This window comes from Chelon labrosus (assembly GCF_963514085.1).
Source record: "Chelon labrosus genome assembly, chromosome: 18".
NCBI lineage: Eukaryota > Metazoa > Chordata > Actinopteri > Mugiliformes > Mugilidae > Chelon > Chelon labrosus.
In genome coordinates, this window is record NC_140351.1 from 20,559,391 (window position 1) to 20,583,520 (window position 24,130).

Here is a 24,130-nt window from a genome sequence, read left to right on the forward strand (position 1 = left end):
AACATATTCCTATCCCAGGCTGAAAGGAAGCCAACATACAAATGAATCCATCGAAACTTCATTACAGAACAGATTTGTGTAGAATTTATATAAAGAGGCTTCCACTGTGTCAACAAGTAATGAAACTGTAATAGGATTATATCATATGTTATACACCGATCAGACATAGCATTATGACCACCTTCCCAGTATTGTGTAGGTCTCCCTTGTGCTTTCAAAACAGTTGTGACTCATCAGAGAATGGACATGGTCATTTTGAGGGTGTCCTGTGGTGTCTGGCAACAGAATGTTGTTAGTGGGGGCCTTTGGGTTCTATGAGTTGAGGGGAGGGGCCTCTGTGGATCATCCCACAGATACTTGATCAGTTTAGGATCTAGTGAATTTGGAGGCCAGGTCAACACCTTGTGCTGTTCTTCATGTTTTTTGAGTTGTTCCTAAACCGTTTTGCGCCCGTGTTAGGCTGCATCCTGCTGGGGATGGCTGCTGCCATCAAGGAGTGTCATTGCTATGGGGTGGGGGTGTCTGGTCTGGTCTAGGTGGGTGGTACATGTCTAAGTAACATCCACATGAATGCCAGGTCCAAAAGTTTCCCAGCAGAACATTGAATTGTCAGAAGATGGTCAATGTTATTTATTTTTCCGTTTAATGTTGTGGCTGATCGGTGCAAGAAGTAGATTGAGAGCACTTGTGGACAGAGCTGGTGTTCATGAAAAATAATTCTTAGGTTGCGTAGGTTGTGTCTGACTGAGGAGCTCTAAGAAAGACATCCATACTGAACCTAACTCAACAGATCCTGGTTTCAAGACCTGTTTATTCTACACCAGATAGTAATATATAACGGATTACAGGGTAGTCTGTAGGAACATGGAAGTCTATAAGCCATCATAGCTGGGATAGCCTTTATAAGAGCCATGAAGATTGAAATAAATCCCCTCTTTTTTGTGTAATATACCTTTCTGTCCCTGTCCTGCCTTGATTTCTCTGCAGCAGAATCACTCCTATCCTCAGTTGGTACAATATCACAATTGTTCCTTTTCTATGACTTTGGGACCATGCATGATAAACTTATTTTTTTGTCCATTAGATCTATTACACTCTAACTTATTAGATAAAGCTTGGCTCCATCTCCTTTCCTGCAATGTCACATCCTCTGTACCATGTCTTCTTTGATGCACTGAGAACAAAGAGTACACTCCCACGTCCCCAGTCTTAACTCTTGAACTGACACACATGCACGCACTGCTCCACATTCGTGCATCCTACACAAAACTGTAATGGTCATCTCGCATGTGAACGCTTCTCACAGCAGCCATGTTTTCACATCATCTCATCCCTGCCCTCGCCGGGGCATGAAATTACCCGTGAGTCACTGCTAGAGAGTGTCTGCTTTCCCATCCCTCCGCAACGATGAGGGTCGCCGCCACCCTGAAAGCCAGTTGGCTCATTTAATCCCCCCGTCAGGCAATATCAAACAGATGTCAGCATCAAAGAGGAACCAATCTATAAATCACAGCTTGTGTGTTGGATCGGAGGCTCCCTTTCCAAGGAGGACACAAGAGAACGGGGTCCGGGCCAAGAACCACCCATCTTACAAGAAGCAGCTTCCCTCAGGGCTTGTCCATCCACCACTCGTCACAAAAGAGCCTTTCTTCCCTCTACCAGTCCTCACCATTGTCCTACCCTGCTCCCATAGCCTCCTCTTCCAGAGTACCTGAGTTCTCGCATGCACAGATCCTCAGACTGCTCAGGGTATTAATGTCTTTATGAGAAGCCCAAGAGAAGGCCTCACATGTTTGAAAAAGAAGAGACAAGAAGAGAATTGAGATTGAGGGGAGGAAAAAAAAAAAATCAACATTGAATTACCAAAGGTTTTCTGCGTACAACCCGATCCTTGTCATTAGGTGGGAGACGGATGTGTTTGTGTGTTTGTTTGCATGTATGTGCGCGCGGCTGTGCGTGCAAATGAATAGAAGCGCTGAAATCCCATCGGCGTGGTGCGGATCCCGTGTCGTCTGCCAGGAGACTGACTGCACTTCGTCTGCCGCCATCCTGGGCCAAGAGTGTGGGACATTGTTCGCGATGTTATACGCTTTGTCTCATGCTCTTTGTTGACTGTATCATAAACCTGTACAGGATACAAGCTTTTCGTTGATAAGTAGATTTTCAGACGCTTTAGACAGATGAATCATATAAAGTGCAAAACTTGTCTAGCATTTATCCTGTGGTAATTGTGCAAGTGTGTCACCTTGAAAAAGGCAAAAACAAAACAGAAAACTCCATCCATAAAGACAAAGGACGTTTGTATGGTTACATCACTCTTTTGCCGCTTGTCTGATTATTTCTAGAAAACAAATAAGCCACAAATGTGAAGTCAGATTGTGACAAAGGTAGTGACGGATTTCTTTAGTGATCAAATAAATCATTTTATTGCAGTTTTGACTTTAAGTGTGGTCTACACAATAAGAATGTGGTCAATCTACACACTAGTTCATTTATAGGGATAGTAGATGTTGTCGTCTGTGTGTTAAATATATAGCTTGAACCTTATATACCAGTTTGGCTCCGTCCTAACATGACAAAATCCCCCCACCAGCACCTGTAAACCTCATTAATTAACATCTAATTTGTTTAAACCGTACGAAACCCAGTGTGTAAAATGGCTAACCTGCTGTTTATGGATGCTCATGTGCCAGGACCGATGACTCCCCGGAGTCTCAGCTCGATGCCTGATGTCTAAACGATGAAATGAAACAGAAGTTGCTGGCCACAGTCAAACAGAGAACAGCACGCCCGTATGATGCGTGTCATAGCCACTTATCCACCAGCATATCGACTTTCCCGTAACAACTTCTATCTTTGCATGTGTTTCTGTTATGTTTTTTGTGGAATACGAGATTTTGTGCGAGCCCTTCCACTGATGCAATAGTGTTTATGTTGTGGTCACCCTCTTGCTCAACCACATAAGCAGAACGCTTACACATGTTCTCTGTGATGGACGAGGAGAGGAAGTTTGAGTGACTGATTGCTTGAGCAGACATCTTATTACTCACCACAACAGCATCTGAGACTTGTGCCTGCCGGCGTGCAACCAAGAGCCGTCTGCAGCTCATATCCATTTCCTCCAAGTGACATAATCTCAGCTGAGCAGTGGCCAGTGATGCGCGCGGTGTCATCATCACCACCACTGACGCGGTTTAGGAAGTTCAGGAATGGGATGCGTCCAGTCCCATTGAATGTTGTAATGTACAAGAAGCTGCCATGTTCCATTTCCCCTTTCTGGTGATGAGCAAGACCAGAGTAGATCCCCTGAGTGGGAGTGAGTTTGGCTTGGACGCCTAGTGCTCCAAGGCTTTCCTGAAACACGCATCCTTACGTATACTGTATACTTGAAAAGTCACAGTGCGGGAATGCTGACAGGTTAACACTGACAGCAAACGCGGGGCCAGTGTCGGCCGCGTTAAGAATTTAAGTTACTTGAGGGATAGTAGCTAGGATGTTGAAACCTGAACATGATCATTCTGAAAAAAAAAAAATGGTATGGAATCAAACTTATGTAAAAGCAAGCAGGAGCAAATTTTTCACTACATTTTAACTACTGCATTTTACACCGATCAGCCATAACATTGCGACCACTGACACGGGGAGTGAATAACATCTCATTATCGTGGCATTTGAGCGACAACTGGGTCAGTGCATCTCCAAAACACCAACTCTTCTGGGGTGTTCCCGATCTGCGGTGGCCAGTGCCGATCACAAGGTGGCTCAGTGAAGGAAACGCAGTGAACGGCTGACAAAGTTGATGCTGGTTGTAATAGAAAGGTATATTTGTGTGTGTACCCTGTGTGTCCACTGCCAGAAGCTCCTGCAATGGGCACATTAGCATCAGAACTCAACCACAGAGCAATGGAAGAAGCTGGCCAGGTCTGATGTGTTACATATTTGTGCATCATATGGATGGACTGATGCCTATGCGTTGCTTGTGTGGCTAACATACGGCAAAGGGATGCAAGGAACAGGCCCTTTGTTGTTGCTATGCATGGACCCAGGTTTCCCAGAAGAGCATAACATCGTACAGAGATAATCAATGTTATTCACTTCACAGGTTGGTGGTTTTAATGTTGTGGCTGATCGATACATCTGACTAATGGGAATGGTTCTGTTTTATCCGTTTCTGAGCATTCGGTAATAAATTGATCTTTCCGTTTAGTTGTTTAGTTTCCGTGCTTTGGACTTGCCGAGCGAGTTCGGTCTGTTAAATGAACTGAAACATTTGTTTGTGTGGGTGTACTTGTGTAACAGCGAAGCGGGTATACGCACACATTATCCTTTGTTTTGCTCGAGGTCTGCTATTAGTCTGCGTTGATGTGTGAGGTATCTGAGGAATGCTCAAGTTTCTGCCTATCGGCGTAATCTGTTTCATCGGTCGCTGGGTTCAAATCAGCTGTGTCTAGATTGCATCTGATTGCTACAATTTGTGCTGTCTGCGCTGCAAATGAATGGCAAATAAAGGCGAGCGGGAGGGGGTGAGAAAATCCTAAGAAACACGCACACAGCAGTTACAACGAGATGGAGGGAAAGCCGCCGAGGTCGGAGCTGAAACGACATCCGCGTTAGCTGAACATGTTCTTGTTGACTCGGTAAGTGTGTGAAACCTAATTCTCCCTCCAGCATGTTTTTATATATAAGGCTGGGGAGGACCCCGCCTGCTGCACACACACACAAACGCACGCACTCGCACACTGTTCTCGGACTTCACAGGAAGTAGATGTGATTGCAGAAGCATGACCTAACGCCAGCCGGTGTTTGTTTTAGGTCTCCCAGGTGACCGGAGGCTGGAGGAAGGAAACTGAGCCTCCATCACTAGAGACTGTCATCTAGGAACATGTTACTCTTCATATGTGTGTTTGTGCGTCAGTGTTGTTCTGCGTGTCTTGTATATGGATAACACACGCATATGGGTGGGTTGCAGTGTGACCATCGAGAGCAGATGTTTTGGACCACCTGGTGTAGCTGCTTGCAGAATGTGCTGCACACACTCCCAGATATCCTGCATAACAAAAACACTCCAGATTTTTCCCCCCTCGTTTGTACTTTATCTTTAATTTATTTTCTTTTTTTTTTTTTTTTGAGCTTACTCCAATTTTCCTATAACATTACCAGGTGTTGAAGGAGAGCGGCCCCCCACACATGAAAAGCTTCCTGACCCGCGTCACCGTGGGGGATTTCTCTGCGGAGGGCGAGGGCAACAGCAAGAAGCTGTCCAAGAAGCGCGCCGCTCTGTCCATTCTGCAGGACCTGAAGAAGCTGCCCTTCATACCCACTGTGGAGAAACCCAAGACGCACTACAAGAAACGTACCAAGACCATCCTCAAGGTACTGCATCTGGACCGGGGGAAGAGTTTTTAATTAAAACTTTCATTTAAGTTTGTGTTTGTCTTGGGTGCACGCGAGGCATACAGAAGACTCGCAAGCATTCGACAACATTTTAATTAGCTGACTGAAAATTGGGTGAAGGTTCACATGGGAATATCACAACATTACCGTGTCCCTGACATTCAAAACATGTGAAACATTGTGAGATTTTTTTTTTTCCTTCTAATTTCCTGTGTTATCCTGAGTATGTCTTCCCTCTAACCGTGTGATCAAACAAACATGCCTCTTATCAGTTGAGCTCCGTAGATTTTCCCATGATTGCATTTTTTTAATAAGTTAATGTGATTATAGGAATGAATCTTGTCTATCTTCTTTTCCTTCCAGACGGGGCCGGACTATGGCCAAGGCATGAACCCCATCAGCCGTCTAGCCCAGATCCAGCAGGCCAAGAAGGAAAAGGAGCCAGAGTACGTGCTGCTCTCTGAGAGAGGGATGCCTCGACGTCGGGAGTTCATTATGCAGGTTACTAGTGGTTTTCCTTCATCTTATCAGAGGTTGAGTCTGGTAGCACGCCAGTTGGATGTCATTATGGGGCGCGTTTCAACCGCTACAGAGAAAAATTACCTCTACACGCAAATGGATGGTCCTTCGACATCAATTTGACAGCCCAGACCCTACACAGACCCTAACGCCGTAGCCTGACGTGCACCTCCGTAGAACTACTACGCATCACAGCGACGCAGTCCGCAAGAGCTGTGATTGGTCCCCTTGGTAGTAGCGTGTTTCCGCGTTAGTGTTTCAATCTCTGTATTTTCGAATTGATTGTTTTGGATCAATAAAGATGGGACACGTCAAGGAAATGTTAACTGAGGAGGTTCGGAGATACAAATATTAGTATGTCTCGGCTTCAGCGAAATTTCAGCGAAAGTTTTAGTCGCCATTGTTGAAAGTGGAGCAGGAAGTAGAAGCAAAAATTAACCCGACTGGCAAAAAAGACCCAGCGCCGACTAGCATTTGGGTGATGTTTTTACAGAGCGAGCCAGACTGACGAGCGCACAAGTATAAACGGCTCGTAGGCTACGTTCTGCACGGGTATAAACTGACGTACGCTTCTCGACAAATGCCTTCCAGCCACCACCACAGTAGGATCTAAACATCTCCCTTCTCCAACGGCAGCCATGTTGTTGTAAATGACAAAACTTCCATGTCACTGTTACTCTTCTGTCCGTCACTGTATAAAGCCTGCCCAAACCATTTAATTAGCCCAGCACAGCTGATTCATTCTGAATGAAGTGACCCCAGACCACATTTTTGTGGCAGGGGAACTCTGGGCTGGCTTGCAGGCCACGTTAAACTGGTTTATAATTAGAAAAGGTCTTCTCCTACACTGTTAGTATCTTGGACCTCCCTCTCATCCCCACCTTATCTTCTTTCTTTCTCACTCTCTTTTCTTCCATATTCCCTCTTGAAGAGTCCTGTTTAATAGTTCGCATCTTTATAGATGCAGTTAAATCTAAGAATAGATGGAGCATCCACCTTTACAGCTAGTGGTTTTATGCTATTAACTTTCAAGTTTTCTGTTGTGGCTTGCGTTGTAGGGAGCCAGTATCCATAACAGAATAAAATGTCATGGTCTTGTGGGATTTTACTGCTTAACTACAGAAGTTACAGATGCTGTTTCTTGTCCTGTAAACAGATCAAGGACTTTGTAAGAAATCTCATCATGTACCTTATTCAGAGCCTATTTGAGGCCATCAGAAAAAAACTGATTGTTACTATCCATCCTTTTCCTGTCAAGGGTTACCCTCCAGAGGGTCACAAGTGGACTGAAGCCTATCCCAGACAAACCACCATTCTCACACACCAGTTTACAATCACCAGTTCACCTAAGGGCATGTTCAGACCTTGCATTATGATCTGATCTGGGCTATCTGATCACAAATGGCCAGCTTTAGGCACGTGTGTTCAGACCTGGCATTAAAATGCGTCTCCAAAATACGTCTTCACATCCAACCTCAGTTTGGCGCTCTGTATGTAAAAAAGAAAAACAGACATCATCTGGGGCTCAGTAGAATATTTTAACAGCTGCTGTCTCTACACGTTATTATTTATTAATCTCCACCCTGACGTTGGTTAGACCTGCACAGAACTCAGGTTGTAACTCCACACGCGGCTCTGTATCAGCATGACCGCATCAATAATTAACACAGAAACACACTCATATACTCGTATTAAATACTTTCATTTGTAAATTCTTACTCCGATTTATTTACTTTGGTAGTTAGTTAACAGCTACATGGACACGATATTTTAAAAGGCTTTCATAACTAATGAACAGGCATCGCTTACGGTGTCTTTTCCTTTTCAGGCGATTATTTATAATATGTTTATTTTCTGAATGAAGGAGGCAAAACTCATTAGCACGCAAGAGTATAGGCAGTCTTTAATGCGACTCGGGACTCATTGCGTTCACACTGCCAAAGGAATACGGACACACGCGGACACCTGCGACCCAGACCACCTCCAAATGTGGTGAGAGATGGGATCTCTCAAATGCGACCTCAGTGCGTCCTGGGTGTGATCGTACCTGTCTTTTACGTGAGCGCATCGCCCAGATTGGATCTTAATGAACAGCCTCCAACTTTCATCTCTTTGGAATGTGGGAGGAAGGTCGAGCACCCGGCCCCAGGTGGGTTTGAACCCTTAACCTTGTTGCTGTGAGGTGACAGTGGTGCCCCACTTCGTTATCGTCTCCAAATGACTGTAGTTTTGTCATTAACACTTGGCACTTACTAGTCATTACTCTCAGCCTTGATGTAGATTTGCCTAGTCATTGATTAATATGGACACTGGATAACGATAAAACAACATCTGTACACACATGTTAATCATTAAATATTAAGCTTTAAGATTAAAGCTTTATTTTGAACAACCATACGTATATTTATTTTAAAATGTAAAGTATTAAAGCTAAACTGCAACTAAAATGTTAAGTCTCAAAAAATGAAAGTTGGTTACTGACAGCGATGCAGCTTAAGTGCCAGGATGAAAAAATAAGCTTTTGTTGAATTGGCAAAATATGCATCAAACGACTTTGTGGATTTTGTAACGTGCTGGTTAGACACAGTGGAGCACAAATGTCCAATATTAATTTTTCTTGTTGTTGCGGCACACCGTGTAAAGAGTCAACCCCTTGACGCAGTTTGTTTCCCAGCTTTGTTGCGCTAGCCTGGCCCATTTTAATTTATGCACAACATTTTAACTGCTGCCTCTCTTTGTCTTTCCCTCTTCCTGTTTGTCTTTTCTCTGTCTGTCTCTCTCAGTCAACCTCTTCCTCTTTGTCTCTCTTTCCGTAATCCTCCTCTTTCATTCGAAGAACAGAGCTTCTCTTAGCGTCGGGCAGTAATTCAGACTCAAACCTATTCTCCATGCCTCTTTGATACACACATTAGGCCCCTGTGAGTGTGTGTGCGCTCTTTTGTGGAGTCCCCTCACTCTTCTAAAATTTCCACATTGTTTCCCCCCGGTAAGCAGCGGGGCTCAAATGAGTCTCTGTTTTCGCATCTTTTGTCCAAACCCATCACTGGTTGCAGCAAAGGCACCATCTTGTTTCAAACATCTTTGAGAAACCGATCAGCTTTTAAAATTTAATAAAAGCGTGTCTGTTTGTTTTAGTTATTTTGCAATTTATTGAGGCTTTCCTACTCATTGTATATTGTGTCCTAGCCAGGCCTCTGTGCACCCACTCACTCACAGTGGCCTGGCTATTCACAGGCTTTGGCTCCCAGAATGTTATTTGTTCAGTGTAATTGTCTGTTTGGATAACATAACGACGTCTGATATTCTCTTGAAAATTTCTGCTTACATTCTGTGTGGACAGATTTAAATGTTTCGGGGATTAGTGAAAAACAAACACTTCACTTGGATTCTTTCTTGTGTGATGTACACTGCATGGCTTCCCCGGCTCCGAAAGGGAGTTGTCTTAGCTGGAAATGGGAAAGGAAATGGACGGTCACGACAAAAGTCCATTTAATGACGCTTTTAGTAGTAACATCAAGTGATTCATTATCACCAGAGCAGGATGTATCTGTGCAACCATAATACTCAATTATATATCTGAAAATACAGCCAGTCTGTCTTCATGTCTTTATCTCATGCATTTTTCTGTGTGCATCCTCGCACATGCAGGTGAAGGTGAATAACGAGGTTGCCACGGGAACAGGACCGAACAAGAAAGTGGCCAAGCGGAACGCGGCCGAGGCGATGCTGCTACAGCTGGGATACAAGGCCTCCACAGTCCCACAGAGCCCCACCGAGGTACTGATTGTACTTCTTTGCTGCTGCTGCTGCTGCTTACGCCAAGTTGTATATTTCATTTCAAGTTTATATATACATGCCTCACACTCTGTTATGATGTGTAGCTGTTCATTTATTTCAATGCCAGATTAGTATAAACATAGGAAGTTACTAATACGTTTGTACGCTTTCCTGCCATTGCCTCTACGGCGCAAAAGGAGCTAAAGGCCTGAGGAGCGTCTTACGATCGTGTTTTCTTATGAATCATCACAAGTTACATTACATGAAGGTGAAAGGGTTTTGGAAATCGGCACGCTGACTCCAAACCACAAATTTATTTTAACAGGCTGTTCATCAGGTCAGATTGTCTTTAAATGGATATATGAAGTGCATGTCAGCATGTGTGGTTAACCATTAACCCCATCTAAAATCATACAAACAGTAAAGACAATTTAAAAAACACACAATATAACACACATCTATTAAATTAAATATCTCAGAATACCCTTGAATGTTGTAAGTTATATAAAAGACAGATTCAGATATTGACCACCTTCCTAATATTGTGTAGATCTCCCTTGTGTCTCCAAAACAGTTGTGACTCATCAGAGAATGGACATGGGTCTTCTGAGGGTGTCCTGTGGTGTCTGGCAACAGAATGTTGTTAGTGGGGGCCTTTGGGTCCTTTGGGTCCTATGGGTTGAGGGGAGGGTCCTCTGTGGATCATCCCACAGATACTTGATCAGTTTGGGATCTAGTGAATTTGAAGGCCAGGTCAACACATGTCTAAGTAACATCCACATGAATGCCAGGTCCAAAAGTTTCCCAGCAGAACAGATTGTCACAAGATGGTCAATGTTATTTACTTCTCCTGTCAGTGGTTATAATGTAATGGCCGATCGGAGTGAGCAGGACTACATCTCTTTTCTTTTGCAGACATTAATTTATGTTTGACTGTATTTCGTATGGTATGGTATGGTTTACATGGACTTCTGTTGGCAAAATGAATACATGTCAAGCAGTTGATACATAACACACGGCTTAATTAACTGTTACATATGTATAAGAGGGATAACACCCTTAAATGTGTCCATTGTAAGGAATTAATTATTTACTACTCCTGTAAATAGGATTATTTTTCAGTCTGCTCAGCTCTCAGAACCCTTTGGTTTGGCTATAAGGCAGACAGCTAGATTAAAAGCCAATAACAAATGAATACATTTGACAGACAGTAAATATAAAGAATATAGAACATGACTGGCTAGCTCTTCAGCCAAATCAATGTCAAGATTTTTTAATGTACAAATGATAAGACATGTACTGCCGGCGGCAACGAATGGGTGATTGCTTATGTGGTTAAAAAAAACTCTCAGCCTCTTTAGGTACGGGCTGAGCCAGCACATTAAGAACTTAACTGAAGGTTACACTGCAACTGCTTTGTTCAGAATTGATTATTCACCCACACCGTATTGTTAATATATAATAACTTCCTATACTGCATATAAATGTATAGTAAGTAGGTCACTCTAGATTATATAATTTTACCCCAACGTGAACTAATGTCATGGTTGTTGGGAAGTGTGTTTTTGATGTACGCAGACGCACGCTCCAATGTATAGAGAACAAGTTGGCCTGGAGGGCTAGTGATGTTGGTGGAGCGGTCTCTGTGTAACTGTACGCTTGAGGACGACTTGAACAAAATCTGTACGCTCATCTCTACGTGCCTGTTCAGAAACACTGATACTAGTCAGTTCTGATCTATCATCATCTCGGCCCGGTGCTGCCGACCTCTTATGTAAGCTGTTCAGCTCCCCTCAACCCAGCGTGTTTTGCAAGCAAACCATTGATCACCGTCATCTTTATTCACCTCGTTGATTTTTAATGTCAAGGGGGCAGACTCAGATAGGGCTGACGTTACGTAACCACGCTCTATGTAGAATGTTAATTGTTCCCCTGACAGCTCATTAGTTAGAAATGCGATGCTGCATATATATTATTCAGGCAAACGGACCGTATTGCTAAAGGATAGCTAAGCACCGCTCTCAACACTTGACGAATATTCTTTAAAGAAACCTTGTCAAACCTTTCTTCAGTCGTAATTCTAATTTCTAAAGCTTCGATAGATCATACACACAAGTGTTTAACAATGAATATCCAATAATTGCCTGTGTTGTCAAGGCAAATGTCAGTATTACACTTGGGTATTGATATAAATATTTGCATCATTGCATTATTATTTGCTAGATCTATAAACCACTATGATTTGTTGTCTAAGATTTCAGTTAAATCAGAGTCTGCTGTCCTGGAAATAAGCAGTGGACTGATTCTCACCGTTATATCTTATATCTGGCAAGGGATGAGACATTTCTGGTCAGTCTTGAGGAAGGATATTTAGACAGAGCAGAGTTAGTGCCTGATACACGACTTGAAAAGCATCTTTATAAGAGCTAGCAGGACAGCCTTCTTTTCTTTAGATCCTCAGACAACCCTGAGCTCTGTAGCTTTTGTAGGATAGCTTGTCTCTCCCGCTTCGTTCTCCCCTGCCTCTCTTCTTTCTCTACTCTGGGGTCTCCCTTTGCTCTGCATTCCTGCTGTGGGATTGTGGGTAATCTGCGTGAGGGTGTGAAGAGGCTTGGGGGTGCGTTTGTTTACAGCCGTGTCATCTCAGCTGTCACACACATCAGAAATGATTTGTTTCTGTTCGTGTTTGTGGGTGCGTGTGTTGGTGCAGGCAGACACGCATACCACAGAAGAAGTAATGCATTCAATAAGAGCTTTTTTAGTTACTGAACACTGACAACCCCCTCTAATTACAGAGCTGGCCCAGAGAGACACTAGGCTCCTTAGGCATCCCCTCCTGTGAGCGCTTGTCTCTTTGTGGAGCAAACAGTAGGAAGGAACTTGTCTGACATGCGTATAGAAGCTGTCTGTTCAACAATCTACATCTCTCTTACACTCCCCCTTTCTCTCCTCTCTCTGCATCACTACAGATGGACAACAAAGGCTGGAACGGACAAAAGGCGTCTTTTACCGAAGCGACAAGTAACAGTGAGTATCGGCACGTCTCCCCGTGCCTCTTCCCATTTCCTTCCCCTCCTCCCCATGAGGCTCTCCATCACTCCCTCCATCCCGCAGGTGGTTTTAGCCACCGAGATGGCCCGCCGTTTAATCTCTGTGACTGGTCAATGGGCTTCTGACTGTCAGCTTAATTGGCCGTGCGTCCTCGTGGGGAGCCTGCGAATTCAGGCTCTTTCACACAGGCTTACAGGGCCGGCACACAGGGGCCCTCCGGGGAGTCCCTCGCGGCCTTCCTCTGCAAAAAACATAGCCTTTCACTCAGGATTAACACACGAGCGCATAGGACTGCAGATGCACACACACACACACACTCTTAATCCTACACGTAGAGAGACACAAAGCATGAGTTGATATGAATTGAGGATTTGTATAAATATAGATCTGCATGTGTCTACAACATTAAAAATGGAACTTTATTTATGTGGTCCATTAGCGGGCTTGTTGTAGCATAATGTACTATGCATAAGTGACGCAGTTAATGGAGTACAGCTTCATCATTTTCCTTTTGGTTAGCATGTTACTGCGGTTCTTTCATAACGCTGTGTGCAGCTCTCCTTCATTCTTTATGGCTGTTTTGAGCCATGCCAGCAGCATGGGTGTACATGTAGTAGCATCAGTTTGTCTACCATTTAAATCCAGGCTTCACAACTAATATTGGATTGCAGTGTTTTATATATATATATATATATATATATATATATATTTAAATACTGTTTAAATTGTGTAAAAGCATTCACCCAGAGGATGTATTCTGTTGACTTTGTCCATTCCATGACTTCCACCTTAAAGACAAAATGAACTTCAGTTTATGACCGAATACCTGCAGAACTATTTATATTCCTCCTAGCTGTGCTTTTCATTTATTGCCACTCAACAAATGCAAGCACGCAAAACAGGCAAAAGTGAGACGGCTACGATGGTTAACATAATATCCATTTTGTGATGTTGGCATTGCTTTTGTGAACATTTCTTCCACCTGATGTTAACTTTTAGCTGAAAGCACTGTGCCCATATACAGCCTTAGAGCTGCAACTGTGGCCATAAACTCTGTCTTGTTTAGTTTCCGAGTGCACTAAAATGTGACATGTTGAAAGGCTGGTCGTTACAACTGTTTTATAATTCACAAATGCTTCCGTAGCTGCAGGCTATAGCACATATAAGAGGCGCAACGCTGGCAGTAATGCGTTCATGTAGCTGCATTTAAACAAATCACCAGATACGAAGAAGAAACGGCAACGTGAAAAAGACATGACTTAGTCACCTTTACCGTAGGCGAATTTTCAACTGTAGGCGAGTACAAAATCATTTCTCAGTAAGATTTATGTAAGAAATTACAAATGCAATAGCCTTAGGGGACATTTTATTTATAGAGGGAGGAGGACTCAAATGTCTCTTAACTGAAAAGCGCAAGGTTGCAATTTGTGTGAAACAGCTGCTCTCTATCAGCTGTATCTGTTAAGTTGGCTGTCTTGTCTGCAGTGAAAAAAAAAAAAACATTCCTTCACTAAAGTCGGAGGCTATTTCGAGTCGTCACGTTCTATTTTCAGTTGTTTTCTTGATCTGATCTCCAGAGTCTGGCGGTGCTGTTATTTTTCCTCAATATTCCACACGGTGTGGGAGTTGAGTAAGTTTAATATTTATTACAGGTGTAGTGAGTTATGCAGGGATTTCATAGTCATCCCACATTGATAAAAGGACGTGCTGTAAATAGCAGCATCTTGGGAAGAAGCAGTTTAGGGGACGAACGGACAGTCTGCGAGGCACTGAGCAGCAGAGTGCAGAACAAACAGACAGAGAGTTATTAGATTCAAATGTGCTTTTGTCATTTGGGTCCAATGGAGGCTGCTGGCAGAGACACAATGCTGTGACAGAGGGTTTCCAGCTTGATTCTGGAAAGGAGAATGGATGTGATGAGCTCTCTCGTGTTGAAGTGTACATAAGTTGGAAAGAGAAATCACTCTTGACTTGTTGTGTTTGCTTGTTGCTGGTTTATACTGTAGTATACAGAATCCAGATGAGAACTGAACCGCACTCATATCTGCGATTTAGTCCCATTTTCTGGAAGATGAATCATCTAAATTATACTTTTAGATAAATGTTGTCTTGGATAAACTATTTTGGTGGTTGTGGTTTCTATGGTAGCCCCAGCGCTAGTCATTGCCCAATACCTCCGGAGTAGAGCCCCTTGGGAAACAAAGTCTTCCTTATTTGGTGATTATTCCTATTGTTGGCTTGGAGTGTGCCTTTGGTCTTGTGCCATTCCCACTTAGTTTATCTCACACTCAGCATGAGGCTTAACTATCTGCTAATTAGCTCTTAAGAGTTGCCCAAACCGCACAACACTCACACGATGCTAATGTCTGAATAATGTTTACTGCATAAACACCACTTACAACTCATTCAAACAGATACAGCTGGTCTCAGTTTTCTCTGTGTGTGTGTGTGTGTGTGTGTGCACGCCTGTGATTGCTGAATGGAAGACGTTTCTGTTCGTCCTTTGTTTTGAGTGACTATGCAGTAGATGTGAGAGTAACTAGAACTAGCTGGGGAAGACTGCTCTAGCAGAGAATGTGTCATCACTGATGACATATTTTAAAGCATTTCTCGTGCAGTCGCTGTTGACAAACCTTATAAATGTTTAATTTGCAGGAGCTGTGTTCACAGTTAAACTCCTCCTCCTTTCAAATTAAATAACAAAAAGTTAACATCATTTAAAAATGATAATACTTTGTACTTTAGTCTTTATTAGAAAGCAATATCAGTTGTGACTGGTTATAATGGGGAGTGTGTTTTAATAATGTGGAGTTCTCTTCCAAATTACACTCCTATTGACCATTGGTGGCAGCAAACAGGCCACAGAACAGTTTTTTTTACAATTTTTTTACAGCACAATTACATGACACCCCAGGGCTAACTTTTTTTTTCCCACAAAGAGCACTGTAGCTATTTCTGTAAATGTATTCAAATGAGGGTGGACTGAGGATACTTACCCTGGCACAACCTGCGCTCAGATGTCTTGTCTTTTTTTTTTGTTGCGTGCATTTTAAGTAAAAGTTGTGTTCAAACATAATTAACTTCAGCATGAGCTGCTCATTCTCACTACAGCTGACAAGCCCCTGACTCGCTCTGGCTTTTGACACGATGACAGCGAGGCACCGGCAAGTGTAGCAGACGTGAGCCGTGCAGCTGACTAATCGCACCCACGTCCTCCCCCTTCCACATACTCATATATTAGTGGACACGCTCCCTAATCATTTTTCAGCAAATCCAAATTTGCAGATTGCAGATTGCACATGTGCGACTAATTGCTCTCATTGTCTCAGAAACTGCAGTAGTTGCCAAATGCGATCGTTTGTTCACAGTCTGGAGCCCTGCACCCAAACAAACCATTGGCTTGAAGGATTTGTTCCGTTTTTTAAAGCAGAAAATAACGTTTTAGCAGAAAATTCTGACTCTCATACTTGTTTGCTTTGCTTTGCTTTGTTTTGCTTTTCTATACTCAGAATTCTGTTTGTCCATCTGTATTTGCAAATCCTAAACTCTAGTTTCTAGCTATTGGTGGTTGCACGAGTTCAGATTTTTTAAAGTTGACTGTTATGTGATGAAAGTCAAGTTGACGTTGACTAGTCACTGATGACGTCACTAATTAAAACACAGTAGAAAGTAATGCTTTGCAACACTGAAATCTATATTCTTTGCTTGAATACACATGCCGAGAACAGCCAGCTCATGCACTACATACTGTGCCCTGCAGATATGTATAGCCTGTATAAAAACAGGCTGCAACTCAGCACCATCAATAGCATTTAATAGTACTCCACAGCACGTTGTAAGATGGGATAGTGTAGCTGTGTTAAACAAAATGCGGTATTTCTCTGAAACCTTCTGTGTGTACTGCAGCTAAAGGTCTGGGTGGGTTCCTAAAGGACCCACTGGGCTCCTCCCCTTTCTTCTCGGACGTGTCCATGTTTCCATGTGTCCATTATCACGTGATCACCCACTAGTCGACATAATGTTTAAAGGATCACGGCTCAGAAGTGAAGTTGACAAACCAACTAGTCGCCTAGTCTGTACAACCCCTACTAGCTATATGCAATTCTGTTATCCATTCTGATTAAATTACTTTTTCCAAAGACCTTGACATCCTCACATTTGTAATCTCACCCAACATTTAGTTTACAAATGCGAGGCTGGCTTTTGTTCCTAATATCGTGTTTGTAACCTCTTATTCAATCGATTGACCAATCGCATTAGAGTTAGAAGTTTTGCACTTCAGTGTTGCATAATTTGTTTTTCTGTTGAAGTAAGCAACTTGATTGCCTATTCTGTGAAACTCTCTTGTGGTCGTGACAAGAGAGGAGTCGATTCAGGCCTTATTCTTTTCTCAATTTACAACACTTTCCTAGCATAATATTTTATTTTTACACAGATGATAAATGGCCCTCTTGTCAGGCCCAGTGATTCATCTAATTTGATTACCTTTGAAGACTGCTTTAATTATATTAATTGCTGGATCTTTTAACTCCATCCATCCAGCCAGACCGACAGTTGAGATGCATTTCAAAAATCAAACCATAATTCATGCCTTTATGTCATAATTGCCCCTATTCAACACAAGAAATAACCCTCTTCTTAGTCCAACATGTAGAACCTTGGTTTTCAACTACAAGAAAACAATACCCCAAATTTAGAATCCTTTCACTGCCTTCTTGTTGCTTCAAGAAAACAGATCAAAATTATATTTATATTTAAGTGTAAGATGGATTAGTAAGAATCTTTATCTGAATAACAGAAGTCCAAACATAAAAGCTTAGATCAACAGAAGCTTTTTGTACAGTTTGTAAATCTATACTTGGGGGGGGCTCATGGATTTGCTGTCATGGCGCCTTAAGTGTGTATGATTTTATATTATTTTGTTTCACGTTTTATTGCGTGATTTTATTACTGTCTCCCATAAATGTGCTCTTAAAGGTCAGCGTTAAATACATTTGAAATTTGGCTCAGTTCGAACGAGTTGCCTCGGTTTCTGGAGGGCCTCGGCATTACAAACATTTCTGCTCAGTTGGACGTATGGAGGCAGGTCACTACGGGTTGACACTTTTGCGCGGACCATAAATCCGGCTTTACAGTAGCGTGTCAATACTTTCAACTCTTCTCGCTGAATCATTAAAGCAAGTCAATCAGTAGCTAGATTGTGTGAAGCTGCGTTACGAATTAATTTCCCCTGAGGCAGCAAAAACCATTATTTGAGCCTTAAGAAAGTCTTGCAAAACTGGACTAATGCAGCTATTAGCGCTGACATTTTATTCAACATTAACTAGTGCTATTTGAACTAGAATTTTAAAAAGATCTATACTCACATCCAGAAAATAGGTTAAATCAGTTTTTGTGATTGGTTACACCATTTGCTAGGCCGAGGTAGAAAAACTACACCTCCTCAATGCTGCCATTGTCATTGCAACATTATATAAGTGGGTGAATGTAGGTAACTGTGTCAAGGGCTGTCCATTTATTGCTCTGTATTTCTGTTTTTTTTTTCCTCTTCCTCACAAGACATCTCATGTGCCTGCAGCCTTCATTGCACTTGTTTGTGTGTACGCACGCACACACACGCACGCACGGGAGTGAGTGTCCTTTGCCCTGTGTGTAAGTTGTGTAAGGCACAACAAACAGGGTGGCTTAGAGACAGGAAGGGAGTGTAAAAAGAAAGAAGAAAAAGAAGTAAGAAGAGAGTGATTTCTCTTCCTTCTATTCCCAGGGGCATTGCAGCAGGGCTTTTCACTTGAGTTGCCACATTTCATTTCCTGCTGTTCATATGTGTGTGTGTGTGTGTGTGTCTGTGCATTGTGTGCATGTGTGAACTATGTGAGGGTCTTGCTCCACAGTGGTGATTTATAGCGGCGGGCTCCGGCCCTATCTGTTTTCGATCAGTCTCATGCTTGGCTCTGGCTTCCCTCCAGTGCTCCCCTGGTCCACCGGACACCGAGTCTGGGTGGGACCCCTGTGAAACAGCCTGGATTCAGCACCACAAACATACTCTGCCTCGCTGTTTTCATTCCCCGCTTCTCAGCCTCACTCCCGCTCTCTCCTTTCTCCTGCTTGCTCTTACTTAATGTACACAATTTCACAATCCAACATCACGCACAAACACACTCCGTCACTCTTACTTATTCACCCTCGCTGTCTCTCCTCCTTTGTTTCACTCTGGCTCTTTCTTGCTCTCACGCTCTTGCTTACCATCTGAGACCAGCTTCAAGTGCTCAATCACATGCAAACGTCCTCACATGTGCACTCTTGCACACTTAGGCAGTCACACATGGATTCCACTGGCTTTCAGTGCTCTTTGTCCACTGCTGATGTCATGTTGGCCTGCACCTTTCATTTTTTATGATGCTACATACAGAATGCACAGGCCTGTAAGTTTTATTTGTGTAAATCCAAATTAAAGTTGTCATCATGTTTGGGAGGAGGGGGGAGAAATCCTCCAAGCAGTTGTGTCATTGCTGGCGAGGGGCAGCTTATTGTAGTATGAGTAATAAGCCTTAGATTTCATTGCTATTTCCTTCGGCTTTTCTACTCTTCTGGAAAGGAACGCAAGCTTCTTTGTTCACAATGAGAAATACTGTCAACAGGTTCCCAGAAACCGTAGACAAGAGTAAGCTACAAGTGTGCCAAACTCTCTCCGTCTGCGTATGTGTGTGTCTATGTGTGATGGTGAATGTTAACTCAAACAGGAAGTGGCCTGTCAGTCTTGCGCTTTCTCCCAGCTGTTGGTCCATGTGCACACACAAACAAGCCCACAGACGTACGCACAGACACACAAGACAGCTGGTCTTCCTCTCTCTGGTGACCTTGGCTGGGCTTGGAGGATCCGCATGGGTTTCACATCCACTCCTCCCCACCTCCTTCTCTATGGTCTCCCGGCTCATCCTCCCCTTTTATCCTCTCTGTCTTTATACATCTGCTTCATCTTCACTTTCACCACTGCCACAAGTTATGCAAGAGCCAAACCATAACCCATAGCTGTTTCCTCCTTCCACCTGTCACAACCATTTCAGGTCAGGACGCCAACATAAACGAATGAAATTTATCCAAATGGTCTGGATGAGGACATAGTCTTGGGAGCGCTGTTGTGCTCAGCTGGCTAGAACTTGTCTGGACTGAGCTGCGTCCTGTTTGGGAAAAGCCGGTCCGACAACAAGCCTCCAAGATCCAAGTTGCTCAGGATGTTTCCTCAAGCCACCGAAATATTCTCGAAAGAACTTCGATCCAAGACTCAAACCGCTTCCAGGTTCTGTCGGGTCTGTGTTTGAAGAGACATCATAAGTGGAGCAGGATGCCGGGTAGCTGACGGTGCCGTTTCCCATCACAGATGAAGTCACAAATGCTGTGTGGAAATTGGTAGATGCTCCATTTGTGTCTCTGTGTTTGTTTTTGAGAGCGAGACAGAAAGAGGCTGTGTGTGTTTCCCAGCAGACACTCTGATAGTGTTCGGACCTGCCAAAACACCAAGGAACTGTCAACTGCGCTTGGTGTTGGAATGCCCAGCTGGGGAACACACTCTTGCACACACACAGATGGATGCAGTTTGGCACACACACACACACACACACACACAAACACACCCTGGCATTATCTCTATAATAATTTGTACACAGTAATTCAGCCTAATTATGAGAGCCATATTAACCATTTTTGTCACATCTCTCTTCCTAATATCGTACCTTTGTCACTTTCTGCTGTATTATAAAATCCTGTTTGTACTTCAACACTATTTCTACCTATCCACTATCTTTCAATTATTCCAACTCCTCTTCAAACCTTTATAAATGTATCCTTTCATCCAACCAACCCTTATTTTTACTGTTTTTCTGTCTTCCTCTCCCCATCATCTTAATCTCCTCCACCCAACCTCCCTCCCTGCCCTCCTTCTCGACCCTTCCAGCTCAAAAGGGTCTGCTCCACCTCAGCCCGGATGTCTATCAGGAGATGGAGGCCAGTAGAAAGCAAGGTGGCACTGCCCCGGGCCCCGGGGGCAGCAGTGGCGGTTCCGTCAACTACATGGCATCCAAAGACATGGGGCCCTGCTCTGCCCCGTTACCCCCAGGACACCCTCCTTATTACAGCGGCTCATCTTCCTCACCCAGCCCAACCGCCACCATGGCCAGAGAGCTGCTGCTTAATGGTCAGTCACCCCCGGCCGATGCAACTCTGCCCATGAAGGGAAAAACCCTGGCCTGTGGCGTCTCGGTGCAGCCAGCACAGCAGCTGGACTACCTGGCTCGGATCCAGGGCTTCCAGGTAAGACGCACAGAAACGAACATCACGTTGTAAACTCTAATATCCTAAAACTCGAGCCCTGCAGTTTTGCTGCTCATCCCTGTTTATAATAATAACATTCCACTCATCAGTGTTGTTGCTAAGATCTGGAAACATCCCAACATGGTTACGACAGTTTTCAGGTTTGGCAGATTGCAGAAATTAAAACAATAACCAAATGGTAAGCCTACCAGATGTCCGTTATAAACTCCCATCCCAGTTCTATGACCTCCTGGTTCAAATATTTGGCCAGCTTTACTTGCCCAGTGTTTCCTATAAGAATTTGGATAGTGAATGGTCAGTCAATAGTCATTTGTCTCACTAAATATGTGGCCTGAGTTGTGTGATAAACTATTTCACATTTCCCTGAAGCCTAATAAGCGAGTAAAACTTTAGATTTATAGCAACATTTTGAGTTGCTAAAGCAAGAAAGTGACTTAGAACAATTCAGAAAGTCTCCTCTCACTCACTGCAGCCCCAGCAGCTGCACACCAGCGCCACATACGTCATATCCAGCAGAAGCATCAGTGTCGACACAATAAAATGACAAGAATATACATAAAAGATGTAAATATCATTCATTTTACTGACCAGAACTTAAGAAACAATTTAGAGTTCTCCACTTATGAGCCTGACAGTCAAGGGTAGCACTCATAGTTGCTGACCTGAAAGTGGCGGACACACCCTTTACCTGGCTGGTTCAGGCTAGCGAGCTGAGGGATTACGTGACCTTTCTTCACAATATCCAGCTTTTCCTTCAAAGTTTGCCGTGAAAATTATTCTCCAAGAAGACCTGCAATAAAATCAACAGCCTCTCCTCCTTCCGCCATTGTGGGTCCAAGAAATCGCTGTCAAAACGTTAACGGGGACAATTTGGTTGTGCATCTCGTAACAGATGAATATGAATCGCTAGCTTGGCTTAAACGGAGCGGCTCTCTGACCCTCCAATCAGAGGACGTGAAAACCCTGACGCTACCGTAGGCCACAGAGAAGGCCTGGGAATACGAACACGAAAAGTGATTGGTTAAAGGAGCAGCGTCATTACAATGCATTTCAAGCTTCAGCCGCCTGCAGTTTTAATTGTGAAGGCCGATTTCATTGACTCTGGCAGCACATGACGGCTGAAATATGATTGGATAAAAGCTCTAATGCAAAGTCACACTGCCAGAAAACACCACAACTGAGAGACAAGCCATAAAATGAAAATAATAGGCTATCGGGAATAATTTAATAGGATTAATGAGAAAATCTTAAAATATAAGTCAGAGTTTAGGCCAGCAGAAGAAGGCTTTGCTGGCCCCGACGGCCCACCATTGGAAAAGCCAATACTAAAAAAAAGTTGCAGACATTGTGCATTTCAGTCATAGAGTGTGTATACATGCTGAAAGGACAGTATATACATTGGTGTGTTTCCATGCATGAGTAACACCCACCACATATTATGCTCAAAACACAGTACAGACATACAGTTGATCAAAGGTGTAAGTAATGTACAGGGATGCTACTTAGAAAATGCTTTCCCAAAACAACTGAATAACACACCTCCTATAGCACAGGTGGACTCGAGTGAGGTGTCTAGGGTTTAGAACTTCTTGATAACAAACTATCCACTTTCTGTTTCTCACTGCGGATGTAGATCTTGCAACCAAACCTCACAGGTGTTTCTGTGTACGTACCAGACTGGACATACACACTCTGAGCACTCTGTGTATTTAAGAGGGAGACAACCTGGTGTCTGTTTTAATCTGCGCAGGCCGATCTGCGGCGCATACCTCACCACTGATACCAGCGCCTGTTCATTTAAGCGGCAGATGCTTTTTATCAGTTTGAGCGAAAACATTTTATCTTAACCTGCTGAGGGTTCCTTTGAAAGCCCTTTGTTATTGCTCTGAGCCTTCCTGTGTGTGTGTAACCTGAGAGAGCTCTGCTGCCTGGCCAAGCCCAAACACACTTGTACATATGCATGCACACACACACACACAGCAGGTTCTGTTTAGCAGAAATTGAAGAGTTGGGCAAAGCTTATCTGTGAAGTTTAAGTCACCGTTGTTCAGACTTTTCAAACGATACACATAGCATTTTTACCTCTGCATCCTTAAATGCATTTTTTCGGTGCATACTTACGCAAACAGGCATCAGGATACTGGCATATTTTTATGTGCTTGTGTGTGTGTGCGCGTCGAATTCAACTTGTAATTGAGACATGCAGACAATATGTGTTCCATTGAGGGATGTTTCATATCATGTGGGCCTGTAATGGGAACCTTTGGTTGCTTACACAGCCACGTTAGGCAGACTTTTTAAGCCTTATGTATTCTTATGAGTTTTTGTGGGCCAAATAACCACAGATTTTCTTCTGTTTTTGCCAAAAACTGCACTTGTCTGCTTTTCCACTGGTCACATAATGTGCTGCTTTGTGCTCAGCCGGCTTTCTCTCGACCACACTCGGCAACAAACAAGCACTTAGATCAACCGTACGATTTTTCTCCGAGTAATTTGATAATAATCTCCTGGTCTGATTAGAAACTTTGTTTTTGTAATGTAATTATGTTATCCAAGTGAGCGGATTACGGTGACTGTCCAACACTGGATTAAAGCAACTAAGCTAGCAGAGAGGACATTCTTGTTGTCTCTGTTTCATCCATCCAGACCTGCAGACAAAGGCCCCGGCCTACCTGCTAAGCCCTTCTTTTGATTTTACTGGAAAATAGCCTCTAGTGGAAGCTCTGACTGGATAAGCAACAGTTTTTTGTGCTCGTGCCAGCTTGGATCAAGGATTCTGGCATTTCGTCCTGTGTGTTTGTGTGTGTGTGTGTATTTGCTATTAATTTGGCTAGCGTGTTGTTGGCACGGCGGGTATGTGAGCTGGAAGTAGGGCAGAAACAAAAAAAGGGAGGTAATAGACAACACATGGGCCAAGGATGAAGTACTGAGTAAGAGCTACATAACAGATTCTTCCTATTTCTTATTGTGCGATACCTCCCTCTTTACTCGCATGGTTTGTTATTATTATTATTATTATATTTTGCTCTTTTTGCATCTCCATCGTATTTAAAACTTAAGT

General features: G+C 43.3%; 1 protein-coding gene across 2 annotated transcripts in view; it reads left to right on the forward strand.

Moving 5' to 3' along the window:
* stau2 (staufen double-stranded RNA binding protein 2) overlaps window positions 1-24,130 on the forward strand; it is a 91,349-nt gene that overhangs the window by 31,968 nt on the left and 35,251 nt on the right. For both annotated transcript variants that reach the window (XM_084566477.1, XM_084566478.1), the window contains exons 8-12: window positions 5,161-5,373; window positions 5,758-5,895; window positions 9,562-9,690; window positions 12,660-12,717; window positions 20,693-21,048. In XM_084566477.1, coding sequence (XP_084422603.1) covers window positions 5,161-5,373; window positions 5,758-5,895; window positions 9,562-9,690; window positions 12,660-12,717; window positions 20,693-21,048 — 894 coding nt within the window. The remainder of the gene's footprint in view (window positions 1-5,160; window positions 5,374-5,757; window positions 5,896-9,561; window positions 9,691-12,659; window positions 12,718-20,692; window positions 21,049-24,130) is intronic.